At 41.2% G+C, this 13,449-nt stretch overlaps 1 protein-coding gene across 1 annotated transcript; it reads left to right on the top strand.

Moving 5' to 3' along the window:
- Window positions 1-282: 282 nt before the first annotated feature.
- Window positions 283-9,941, top strand: mis18a (MIS18 kinetochore protein A). Its single transcript, XM_078408756.1, has 5 exons — window positions 283-487; window positions 4,572-4,635; window positions 6,303-6,425; window positions 8,883-8,982; window positions 9,506-9,941. The coding sequence occupies exons 1-5, from the start codon at window positions 283-285 to the stop codon at window positions 9,584-9,586; spliced, it is 573 nt and encodes a 190-aa protein (XP_078264882.1). The 3' UTR covers window positions 9,587-9,941.
- The last annotated feature ends 3,508 nt before the right edge of the window (window positions 9,942-13,449 follow it).

Consider the following 13,449-nt stretch of genomic DNA (forward strand, 5'->3'; position numbering starts at 1 on the left):
TTATCACACATACTGTTCCCCCACAACACTGATTACACTGCGAGAGGCAAAGCGAACGGCCGGTTTTGCCTACTAAAATGGCGGATGATCCGCTCCTTTGCGTACGACACTTCAGTCCAGGCGATATCGACGGAGTGGTCCATTTTGCTCCTCTAGTATCTTTGCTCTCGACTCTCGGCTCGTCACCTCTTCGCCGACAGCGCCTGCGCAGTCCGCGTTGTCGACGCCTGGTGTGAGCGTGCGCGCATGCGCGGCGGGAGGCGGCGTCCGGCCGTTTGAAAGATGGCGGGAATGACGGTGGATCTGTTAACGGACGAGGAGGAGGAGGAGGAGACCACCGCCAGCACCATCAGGGACTCGGCCACTTTCATCAGCGGCGACTCGGAGCTGCCCGTGGTTTTCCTGTGCTCCCAATGCCGGCTGCCGGTCGGGGACTCGCTGGCTTGGGCGGGAGCAGACCCGAAGGAGAACGTCATCTACCTGAGAAGTAGGTGCTGCAAGACATGTCGCAGTGGGGAGGAGACAAGACTAAATAAATGCTGAAGTAACTCAGCGGGACAGACGGCATCTGTGGAGAGATGGAATAGGAGACGTTTCGGTTCGAGACCCTTCTTCAGACCTGACCCGAAACGTCACCCATCCCTTCTCTCCAGAGATGCTGTCTGTCCCGCTGAGTTACTCCAGCATTTTTGTGTCCTTCTTCGGTATAAACCAGCATCTGCAGGTACTTGTCCACACTCTTCTCACTTTCCAGTACCCGTCCTATACTTTTCTGCGCCTTGGCTTTTGCAGTACTCATTAAAATATTTCTTGTGTCTTCGCCTCCTCCAAGTTAATTAGCTCCAGAAGATAAACACAAAGAGATGCTGCCTGTCCCGCTGAGTTACTCCAGCTTTTTGTGTCTTCGTTTTAAACCAGCATCTGTAGTTCCTTCTTACACAAAATGCTGAATATTGATTTCTCTAACTTCAAGTAACCCTTGCTTTTCCTCTCTCTCTCTGTCCCTCCCCCACCCTAGTTCACTGTACTGATTAATTTTACTGATTGTTTGCTTCATTGTCACCTTTCCCCTCAGCCAACAATGAACCATTGCTCCCCCCACTCGCAACAAGGACAGAATCCCCCTCGTTCTCACCCCATCAGCCAGCGGATCCAACATATCATCCACCAACATTTCCGTCACCTACAACGGGACCCCACCACTGGCCATATCTTCCCATCCCCTCCCCTCTCTGCGTTCCGCAGAGACCGTTCCCTCCGTAACTCCCTGGTCCACTCGTCCCTTCCTACCCAAACCACCCCAACCCCGGGCACTTTCCCCTGCAACCGCACGAGATGCAACACCTGTCCCTTTACCTCCCCCCTCAACTCCATCCAAGCACCCAAACAGTGTTTCCAGGTGAGACAAAGGTTCACCTGCACCTCCTCCAACCTCATCTATTGCATCCGCTGCTCTAGATGTCAACTTATTTACATCGGTGAAACCAAGTGCAGGCTCGGCGATCGCTTCGCTGAACACCTGCGCTCGGTCCGCATTAACAAAACTGATCTCCCGGTGGCCGAGCACTTTAACTCCCCCTCCCATTCCCAGTCTGACCTTTCTGTCATGGGCCTCCTCCAGTGCCATAGTGAGGCCCGCCGGAAGTTGGAGGAGCAGCACCTCATATTTCGCCTGGGCAGTTTGCAGCCCGGTGGTATGAACGTCGACTTCTCCAACTTTAGATAGCTCCTCTGTCCCTCCCTTCCCCTCCTCCTTCCCAGATCTCCCTCTATCTTCCTGTCTCCACCTATATCCTTCCTTTGTCCCGCCCCCCTGACATCAGTCTGAAGAAGGGTCTCGACCCGAAACGTCACCCATTCCTTCTCTCCCGAGATGCTGCCTGACCTGCTGAGTTACTCCAGCATTTTGTAAATAAATCGATTTGTACCAGCATCTGCAGTTATTTTCTTAATGAACCATTCTATCTTTCCTTAACATTATCTTCTTTGATCTGTCGTTTGCACACTGTACCTGTCCATATCTCTAGACTCCCTCTCTCTCTGATGAAGGGTCTTGACCCGAAATATCACCCATTCCTTCTCTCCAGAGATGCTGCCTGTCCCACTGAGTTACTCCAGCATTTTGTGCCAATCTTCGGTGTATAACCAACATCTACAGTTCCTTCCTATTAATAAGCTCCAGGTTCAATTCATCCTCTACGTTAAGAAAATCTTCCTCAAGTTCCTCCTTCCCTTAATAGACAATAGACAATAGGTGCAGGAGGAGGCCATTCGGCCCTTCGAGCCAGCACCGCCATTCAATGTGATCATGGCTGATCATTCTCAATCAGTACCCCGTTCCTGCCTTCTCCCCACACCACCTGACTCCGCTATCCTTAAGAGCTCTATCTAGCTCTCTCTTGAATGCATTGAGAATTGGCCTCCACTGCCTTCTGAGGCAGAGAATTCCACAGATTCACAACTCTCTGACTGAAAAAGTTTTTCCTCATCTCAGTTCTAAATGGCCTACCCCTTATTCTTAAACTGTGGCCCCTTGTTCTGGTCTCCCCCAACATTGGGAACATGTTTCCTGCCTCTAACGTGTCCAACCCCTTAATAATCTTATACGTTTCGATAAGATCTCCTCTCATCCTTCTAAATTCCAGTGTATACAAGCCTAGTCGCTCCAGTCTTTCAACATACGACAGTCCCGCCATTCCGGGAATTAACCTAGTAAACCTACGCTGCACGCCCTCAATAGCAAGAATATCCTTCCTCAAATTTGGAGACCAAAACTGCACACAGTACTCCAGGTGCAGTCTCACTAGGGCCCTGCACAACTGCAGAAGGACCTCTTTGCTCCTATACTCAACTCCTCTTGTTATGAAGCCCAACATTCCATTGGCTTTCTCCATTGGCTTTCTTCACTGCCTGCTGTACCTGCATGCTTCCTTTCAGTGACTGATGCACTAGGACACCCAGATCTCGTTGTATGTCCCCTTTTCCTAACTTGACACTATTCAGATAATACTCTGCCTTAATAATCTTCTCACTATTCCTTGGTACACATGACAATATATAAATAATAAACTAAACTAATCCCATGCCCTCTGGTGTTGGAAACCTCCATTAAGGCCAAAGCACTGCATACACTAGAGACTGCAGATAGTGGAGTCTTGAGTAAACAAAAATTACTGGAGGAACTTGTCGGGTCAGGCAGTATCTGTGGGGGGAGATGGACAGATGATGTTTTGGCCCGGGACCTTCATGAGTACTGAATGTGTAGGAAAGAACTGCAGATGCTGGTTTAAATCAAAGGTGGACACAAAATGCTAGAGTAACTCAGCGGGTCAGTCAGCATCTCTGGAGAGAAGGAATCAAAACTTCTTCAGTCTGAAGAAGGGTCTTGACCCAAAACGTCACCCACTCCTTCTCTCCAGAGATGCTGCCTGACCCGCTGAGTTGGGGGAGTCCAGAACCAGGGGCCGCAGTTTAAGAATAAGGGGTAGGCCATTTAGAACGGAGATGAGGAAAAACTTTTTCAGCCGGAGAGTTGTAAATCTGTGGAATTCACTGCCTCAGAAGGCAGAGGAGGCCAATTCTCAGAATGCATTCAAGAGAGAGCTAGATAGAGCTCTTAAGGATAGCGGAGTCAGGGGGTATGGGGAGAAGGCAGGAACGGGGTACTGATTGAGAATGATCAGCCATGATCACATTGAATGGTGGTACTGGCTCGAAGGGCTGAATGGCCTACTCCTGCACCTATCGTCTATTGAGTTACTCCAGCATTTTGTGTCTACCTTCATGAGTACTGAATTTGCCTTCAATTTAAGTCTTAATTCCTACTGTTGAAACATCATTTGCATTCAGTGGAAAGCATTCTGATATTAATTTATTATTGTCATCTGTACTTCATGAACAGTGCAACAGTGAGTGAATTGGAGTGGATCGATGCTGTCTGGGGGGCAGGAGTTAATGCGTACCAGGACCAGCCTTTCAAAGCATTGAATGGTGGTGCGGGCTCGAAGGGCCGAATGGCCTACTCCTGCACCTATTGTCTAAAGCACTTCATGAAAGTGTACGTTAGAGCCACTGGATGGTAGTCATTAAGGCACTCTACTCTGCATATGATCATAATAGATTTCGTAAAGCAGATGGAACCTCAAAATGGGGTAGGGAAAGTTAAAGACGTCTGCAAAAGCTCCTGTCAGCTGGTCTTCGCAGGATCTGAGGGCGTGGCTGGGGTCTTAATCGAGGCTAGTTGCTTTACGTGACAATGTGAGGGGACAATAAATGAGTGTGCCTGTAATGGTTCAGCATGATTTTAATGTATACTTCTGTTTTTGATATTTGTTGTTATTAATTTCTCTCTCCATGTTTGAAACCAAAGGTAGAAATGAGATATATGCATTAACTCAATGAACTACAGAATTATAAGAATTATATTTTGCAAACGTTTTCCAATATATCTACTTATTCTGAACTCTGATTAAAACAACACTTGTAAAAGTTGGCCTTCTAAATTTTTGCTGTACTTTAGAATTTCAAATTGTAAGCACAATACTCTGTTGTAACATGTCCTTATTATATAGGTGTCACAAAGAATATCCTTATAGACAAAGAACATAAGATAGACACGGCCGATGATTCTGGTTGGTAAGTTTGTAAAAGTTATGTTTGCAACTTTTTATCAAAGCCTTTCATTTTCATTTTGATACAGTTTCATTTTGTGTGCATTATGCAGTAATGACCTAGAATTTTGAGAGGGTGCCATATGTTGAAATTCATCCAAGACATTACCCGTCCATGACTTCCAAAGATGCTGCCTGATCCACTGAGTTACACCAGCACTTTATATACTATTTAAGATTCCAGCATCTCCACTGTTCCGATATGTTGGACAGCAGCTTCCAATGCCCGCACAGTCAGATGCAGAAATTCATTAGGTATATCTGATTGATGTTGTTCTTCCACAAATTTCATTACATTGGTATCAAACTAGGAGATTCAGCATTATAATACAAGGAAGACGGAGAAACAGATGTTTATATATTTTAAATAATAACCATTGTTTTTTTAGGATGCCAAATTTCATCAGTATATTTGGTATCATCAATTGACAGTGGGCATGCAGTCACTTTTTAGTGGCTACATGGTGGAATATGTGAATTGATTGGAATACTTTTTTTAAAAAGCTAATGAATAATTCTCTGCTGTGGAATTGAGTTATTTCTTTGAAATATGATGCAAAGATCAATATGGGTTCCTTGAATTTTATAAACATAGGATTTGTAGTTTAGATTAACAATGTTAAAGCATAAAAGAACAAAACCTCTCTTCCCCCCCCCCCCCTCCCCTCCTCCAAAGGGTGCCCCAAAGAACTTAAGGAAAATGGGAAACTGAGTTGATCGCTCAAGCCTGCCCTCCAACATGATAGTGATGAATTGCCCAGACATCATCTCTTCTGTAGATAGACACAAAATACTGGAGAAATGATGGATCAGGCAGCATCTCTGGAGAAAAGGAATAGGTGACATTTTGGGTGGAGACCCTTCATCAGACTGAGTCGGGGAGGAGAAAACTAAAGGTCTGGGAAGGTACAGACAAAACATCCTGCAACTGGGGAAAGGTGGAGCCCACAATAATCCGTTGTTGGCTGGGGCGGAGGTGATAACGAAGGAATAAAGACCGTGAAATTATCAAGAGAACTAGGGTAGGGAGGGATGGAGGAAGAAGGAATGCAAGGGTTACTTGAAGTTAAATAAATCAATATTCATGCTGCTGGATTGTAAGCTGTCCAAGCGAAATATAAGGTGCTGTTCCTCACTTTGACCTCAATTTGACAATGGAGGTGGCCCAGGACAGAAAGGTGAGTATGAGAGTGGGAATGGAGTTAAAATATTTGGCAACTGGGAAATTGTGTAGGGCAAGGCGGACTGAGCAAAGGTGTCCAGTGAAATGGTCATCCGGTCTGTGCTTGGTCTTGCCGATATGCACTATTGAGCTCCATAAAATAATGAAATAATTAGTCAATTTATGTGGGTAGACTCTTCCAGCTAGATGAAATGAGATCTGAGGAAATACAGGTACAATTGCCGGGTTGACTGCTGGGAGTTTAAAAAAAAAAAGGCTATTTGATGCCTGAATACAGATTCACTACAAGTGTTCTTTCATTGCCCACGAGGTTGTGGTGGTTAGATTTGTGTACTGGAGATGGTGCACTGACGTCATCCCGCTAGAAACAGGATTGGGTCAATCATCAGCTGACATTTTTCTGTGCTTTGTACTTTCAGATTTTTACAGTAGTTTTTACTTTTTTCTAGCATTTATGTTTTGCTATCCTGTCGTGGCTGCTCTCTTTTACTGGGTAGAATGTACCTTTGCACTCCAGTCCATCTTGACTTCAAGCGGAATGTGTATTGCTTGGCTGTAGCCTATATTGAAAGGCAAGTGTGTAAATATGAAATTAAAATTGATCACCAAAATCTGTGAAATGTTAGTACATTTACCTGTTTGTCAATTTATAGATTGTTGTAAATGATTCTTTTACATGGTTGTTGATGAATACATTTCACTACTTGTAAATTTTACAAATGTTTTAATTGTGAACTGTTAATTTGTTCGATTTTTGTCTGAAAAGGTTTTTTATCGCATCATCTTTTATTGTAGGTTGAACTCTGAATTTGTAAAATGATAGCCAGTTTAAAGTGAAATGCAAGCAATGTTTTATTGCTTAGTTGAGTGGCTGGCACACAGCCTCATTACCCTCTCAAAACACCTGGTGAGTGAACAGTTCAGATAGAGTTTCTGTTTGGCAAATGTGGAATCTAATACAAACATACATCTAATCAAATTCCATAAAACTTAAGCACATGGTTTTTAAAATATTCCCCATTCTTTTATATCATTCTCACACACCAATAATAGTTGTATGTTTTTCCTCAAGCTACTTTCTCAGCAAAGGAACATTGTGACACATGACTAGGCATAGATCTTGAAGCCAACAATTATCCAATAATTGTTTCACTATAAATATAATGACAGAGACTTCAAGTCCCTAGGTTCAATTTCTATTGTGTACTGTAACTTGCTTTTAGCTGTAATTCCAGAAGCGGGTAACCTTATTCTGCTGGATTTTAATGTGCATTGTCTTGCATTGGACAATACCTGTGTGAATGAATAGAAAATTAATATTGATGAAATTTGGGTATCATTGTTTATGACAGCATTTAACGGTCATTCCTAATTTCCCCAAATTGAGCAGCTCACAGAAAGTAGCTGGGAACTGACCACGGGTTTAGTTGAAGTTGTATATTGGCTAGAATAGCTAAAGACAGCAGAGTGTACATTTGTGAACCAGATGAATTTTTCTGATGATTTCTGTGGAGCGTTTCAAACCAAAACATCATCTGCATTGCCCTCCAAAGATACCGCCTGACCTGCTGAGTGCCTTCAGCTGATTGTTTTTATTTGTTCAAGATTCCAGCATTTGCAGTCTCACGAGTCTCCATCTGCCTATTTCTTTTGTGCTTGTGTTGGCTAACTCTATCCTCTCCTTAATTAATCTGTTGAAACCTTTGTCCATCTATGAAGGCTGTTTTATACAGAGTTTGTACATTCTCCCTGTGACTGCGTGGGTTTTCTCCGGATGCTCCGGTTTCCTCCCACGTTCCAAAAACGTGCTGGTGTCTAGGTTCATTGGCTTCTGTAAATTGTCCCTAGTGAATAGGATAGAATTAGTGTACAGGTGTTCACAAGTCAGCACGGACTCTGTGGGCTCAAGGGCCTGTTTCCAAGCTGTACCTTTAAACTAAATTAAACCGACTGAAGATCTGACTTAATTCTTCTAAAGCATTCTGACCGGTTCTTTGTAAATTTGGAATCATTTAAAAAGACTCATTTTAATTTCCATCAAGTTCTGTTGACCTTTCTGTCCTGCCTTTTGCTTGGTATCCTACACTATTATCCCAGCTGGGTTATGGCTTTTCTGTTTTAAACATATTCACAATCTTGTTTTGAAAGCTTTTCATGGATTTGCCTCTGAAAAATGTAAACATTTTCTGCTTCACAACTTAATTTCATCACTGGTAGCCATGCAATAAATTCTTAAACTTTTAAATTCTGTCTTGTAATCTTTTCCCTCTCCCACCCTCTAAGAATCTCCTTAAAACCTACCTGTTTGGCTTCTGATTTTCCTATGTGGATTAAAAAAGTGTCTTTGTAAGATAATCCTCCAATGATGCAACCGGGACTGCTGCAATAAAGATAAATAGAAATTATTATCATCAACTGAGGAAACCGGGCAACATTCTGAACTCAGAGTTCTGAACAACCGCACATAAATTGCCAGATAAATATTTTTGTGATGTTATCTTCGGAATGAGCCGATGTATTATCATCTTCACCATTGAATATTTTGTGAACACATAAAGGGAAAACCTCATGTGTAGGAAAGAACTGCAAATGCTGGTTTAAATCAAAGGTAGACACAAAATGCTGGAGTAACTCAGCGGGACAGGCAGCATCTCTGGAGAGAAGGAACGGGTGATGTTCCTTCTCTCCAGAGATGCTGCCTGTCCCGCTGAGTTACTCCAGCATTTTGTGTCTACCAAGGGAAAACCACATGGTTTTTTTTTTACCTCACCTGCAATATAAAAATAAATCTTTGCAGTGAATTTAAATCCATGACTTAATTCATCGGAGAGGGCAGTTAAACCAGGACTGAGGGTACTAATATTTAATTAAACCAGTACCATATGCTGAACAAAAATAGTCACATTGGAACAATTAAAACTGATTTAATCTTTATCAGTTTAATGTTACAGCAATAGAAGACTACAGGAAAATATCTAGCAAAATAATTTTCCAAGTTGTAAATGCCAATCTTTTCTTTATTTTCATAGTTATGTCCTTGGTTCCACTACAAGTGCAGTATTGACAGATCACAATAAAAAGCCAGTTGTTCTAGAAACACAAAGTGAAGTCCTCGAGGAACTAGCAAAGGTAACTTATGCATGATATAATTTTCACATTAATTTTGTTTTTGATAGTTTGTCTTTGCCTGAAACATTTCAAATAAGCTAAATAATAATGGGTCAGTTCAAGAAACCAAATGTTTTCAGTTGAATATTTTATACTTGTACAGATCCTTGGAAAAACTGTTTTGAATTTTTCACTAATATACTTAGAAGTTGCATTTTAACATGTTAAAAGTTAAACGCAAGTATTTGTAACTCGCCAGAACAAATGTAGCTAAGAAAGGGCTTTTGTTCTAGAAATTGAATATTTTGATGAATCGCCCATAATATCACTTTTGAAAAAGGAACTGATTTCACATGCTATGTTTTTATTAAATGCAATAGTGATTTATAGTTTTAATCCTCATTAGACTTAATTATTGCATTTTTCTTTGAAAAATGTTACAAATATCCATGTGAGAAACTGTCCAATATTATTTTCAGTTTTCATAGCATTTAGTGTTATCTTGGCATTTACAAATGTATGTTATACCATTTCTTTCCAACAGTCTCAAATTGTGCTGAATATGATGATTGAAAGACTGGCTGCTGTTGAAGAAAAGTTACAATCATTACAGGGAGAAGGATGATTCCTATATATATATATTATATGACCATTGATGTTGATGAAAACATCACATTTTGAAAATATCAGCAGGCAACAGGTTCCCACTCAGTGTTAAATCCAAGCAAATGTCTTCCTTTTGCTGTGCGGTGGGTTGTTGGCTTTGGTGCAGTCGCAAAGCCTAACTCATGTTTGTCAAATATTGGAAATGATACATGGTATTGTGCCAACCACTGAATTTAATTCTGACTTCATGTTTTATAAAAAAATACTGTTAATCAAAGTGTAAAATTCTTGTCAGCTACCTTTAAATGTTTGTCTAACTGTTTAATTAAAGTTTAAACCAAGATATTCTGAAGCCATTTCATCTTGATATATAATTGTCTTTGCTAGATTGTTTTAAGTGCATTTTCTTTTTTTTGTTAATTGGATTAGAGTAGTAAAAGCAAATGTTTGTATAATAATACATTTTTAAAGTGCAATATTAAAGTCTCATTACTATAAAGCTACATTTAAACAAGAATACCAATGATCTATTTCCTACAAGGTTTCAATATATAAATTTAATCCAGGGTTTATAACGGCAAAGTACATATATTCAATCGCATAACACTCTGTTATACCATATGAAAGCACTGTATATTTCCATCTGTAGAGGGCACCCATGATCTGACTACACAAATAAACCCAAAGGAAATGAGCACTCATTATTTTCTCAACATTTGCTAAAATGGGTATGGTTGCTCTTCAAAACCTGCCTTCTCAGATTTCTTCAACTGTGTGAAAATGTTGTTGCATGACAATCCTATCAATACCTGAGGTATTATCGTAACAGAACACCCTGTCCTTTATTAGGGAAGTTTAGAGAATGTCAATTAACATTGCTCTCTCCCGGTAATCTCATGTTGGTGGAGCTGGGAGTTGAGTGGCTGACTTGAGACCCTGGTGAGTGGCAGGATGACTGTAATTAGGACCTGGATATAGCGAATGTTTTCCGGTCCTGCCAATGGATATTGGATGATTTTTGGGTGTGAGCTTTGAGGTGCCCACTGTAGGCATGGTATGCCTCTAAAATGTTGAGGAGAGTAGGATCACAATTGCTTAATTGTCCATGAGGTTAGAACTGTGATCAGTGAATACGTTTTCAGATGGCTGAACAGAATTTTGGCATAATGAAGATGATGGTAAATTTTGATGCTGATGTTTGCCTTTTTTGAGAAGTGACTTTATTTGGAAGTGACCATGGATTTCAGTGTTTAGTTTAGAGATACAGCATGGAACAGGCCCTTTGGCCCACTGAGTCTACATTGACCATCGATCACCCATTCACACTAGTTCTACGTAATCCCACTTTTGCATCTACTCCATACACTCAAGGGGGAATTTCACAGAGGTCAACTAACCTACAAACTTGCATGCCTCTGGGTTGTGGGAAGAAAGCCATGGCGGTCACAGTGAGAATGTGCAGCCTCCACACAGCACCCGAGGTCAGATTCGAACCAGGATCCCTGGCACTGTGAGATAGCAACTACGCCATGGACCTTTACTGTTGAGAAGTGGTGTTGTGCCACAGGAGCAGGTTGGTAGCGAATCTGTGTTTTATGGATGTTCAATATCTCATTCACGCATGCTTAAGGGAATTAATGATGATCTAGAGCTTAGCCTCTGACCATCTATGTAGAAAAGCAATATTTTTAAATTGAGAAACCTGTCAGTAACAACCACAAAACTATTGAATTAAGAACTTAAGAATTAAGTGCAAAAAGGGTCACCTTGACAGTCATAAAGATTATGTCTAATCTTGTAATGCCACTTTCTTGTTCTATCCCTGTGACTGAAGCTGCAAACAATTCCAAAGATTCTCCACTCTTAAAATACATTTTTCCACTTTTCAGTTCTGGATGGCCTACCACTTATTCTGAGACCCAGTCCTCTTATTCTAGCCCCCTTATCCAAAAGAAACATTCTTCCTGCATCTACCATCATGCCTTATAAATTTTTGCAAATTTCAATGAGATGGTTTCCCCTCCCTTTCAACCAGTGAGGAGATTAGTCCCATTTTCACTATCCTCAACTGGAAACATCACCCATTCCTTCTCCAGAGATGCTGCCTGTTCGCTGAGTTACTCCAGCCTTTTGTGTCTTATCTTCGATTTTAAACCAGCATCTGCAGTTCCTTCCTACACGTATCTATTATTCTTATATTTAAATCCCATGACAATAAAGCCCAACATGTTGTTTGCCTTGCTAATAGTTTGCTGAACCTAGCTTTCAGTGACATATATTAGAACATCTAGGTCTTTTTGAACAGAGATTAATAATGTCAATCACCATTTTTTGAAGAAAAGTTTAGGTTTTTTTGTGCATCAATGTGCTCAGGCAGTGTCACAAAATGTGTCAAGGAGAATGTGAATCAAAAAGGATTATGTTCTCTCAACATGTAGATCAAAAGCAATAGAATCAAATCATGCTCATTAGTTTGCTTCAAAGCAAGGTTGCTCATGGTCAAACAGCTTTGATAACATAATGCAAACGTGTATTTTATATTACGTTATTGACTATTCTGGTGAAAATAGCAGGCAATAGAATGTTAACCATCAGTACAATATCCTATTCTAAAACCAGTCTGAAGAAGGTTCTCATGCCGAAACATTACCTATATCTTTTCTCCGCAGATGCTATCTGACCCGCTGAGTTACTCCAGCATTTTGTGTCTATCCTCAGTGTAAACCAGCATCTGCAGTTAGTTTCCTACACATCTTATTTTGAACTTAGTTCTGTGACAAGGGTTTCCCTTGAGGAAAAATTTGCCACTTTGTGCATGGGGAAATTAGATTTATGGTTCGGTGGCCCAGTTTCACCATAGATGATATTAAGCTGAGGCTCCATGCACTGAAATTTAGTTATTTGGCACCACATTATCTGTCAGATACCAACTGCATAATTATACAGTGCTAATTTTAAACTTCAACAGTGCACATTATGGACCAAATATACATAGCATAAACCTGCACATGAGCACTGGTTAGGAAATGTTAGCATTGTGACTGATGTGACAAGGAAGGGACATTGATTCTAAATTGTAGCTGAAGATCCTTAACATAATTATGCAATAAACAGTTGTAATGTTTAAAGAAGATGTGCGGGGCAAGATTTTTTACACTGAGGGTGGTGAGTGCCAGGAATGCGCTGCCAGAGGTGGTGGTGGAGGTAGATACGATAGAGACATTTAAGAGACTTGTGGATAGGTACATTGATATGTAGGGAGCGGAGGGATATCGATTATGTGCAGGCCAATAAGAGTTGGTCTTGGCGTCATGTTCAGCGCAGACATTGGGCTGATGGCCTGTTTTTGACCTTTTCCTGTACTGTAGCACAGACCTGGATTCGATCTTGACTATGGATGCTGTCTGTATGGAGTTTGTATGTTCCACCCTAAGACCGCGTGGGTTTTCTCCGGGTGCTCTGGTTTCCTCCCACATACCAAAGACATACAGATTTGTAAGTTAATTGGCTTCGGTAAAAATTTAAATGCAGTAGAAAATGTGTAAGTTAGTGTACAGGGATCGCTGGTCAGCCTGGACTCGGTGGGCCAAAGGGCCTGTTTCTGCACTGTGTTTCTAAACTAAAAATTAGGGTTTCTTATCGTCAAAGACAGACCAAAATAAGCTTATGTTGAAAGCTTTTTTTTGTCCACAGATTTTTGAAATCACTATGTGGCCAAGGTTTGCGGGTGAGCTCCACTTATGCCAACTGAAAGTGGCCATTTTCAAATTTGCTTTACAGATAAATTGAGGAGCTTTCAAGGTCTCTGTGATACCCAACACCAAGTAACAGCTCAGAATGTGGAAAGCTGCAGATCCAAATGCAAGACCTGTTCTTACTAAT

This window comes from Rhinoraja longicauda, chromosome 12 (genome assembly GCF_053455715.1).
Source record: "Rhinoraja longicauda isolate Sanriku21f chromosome 12, sRhiLon1.1, whole genome shotgun sequence".
NCBI classification, from domain to species: domain Eukaryota; kingdom Metazoa; phylum Chordata; class Chondrichthyes; order Rajiformes; family Arhynchobatidae; genus Rhinoraja; species Rhinoraja longicauda.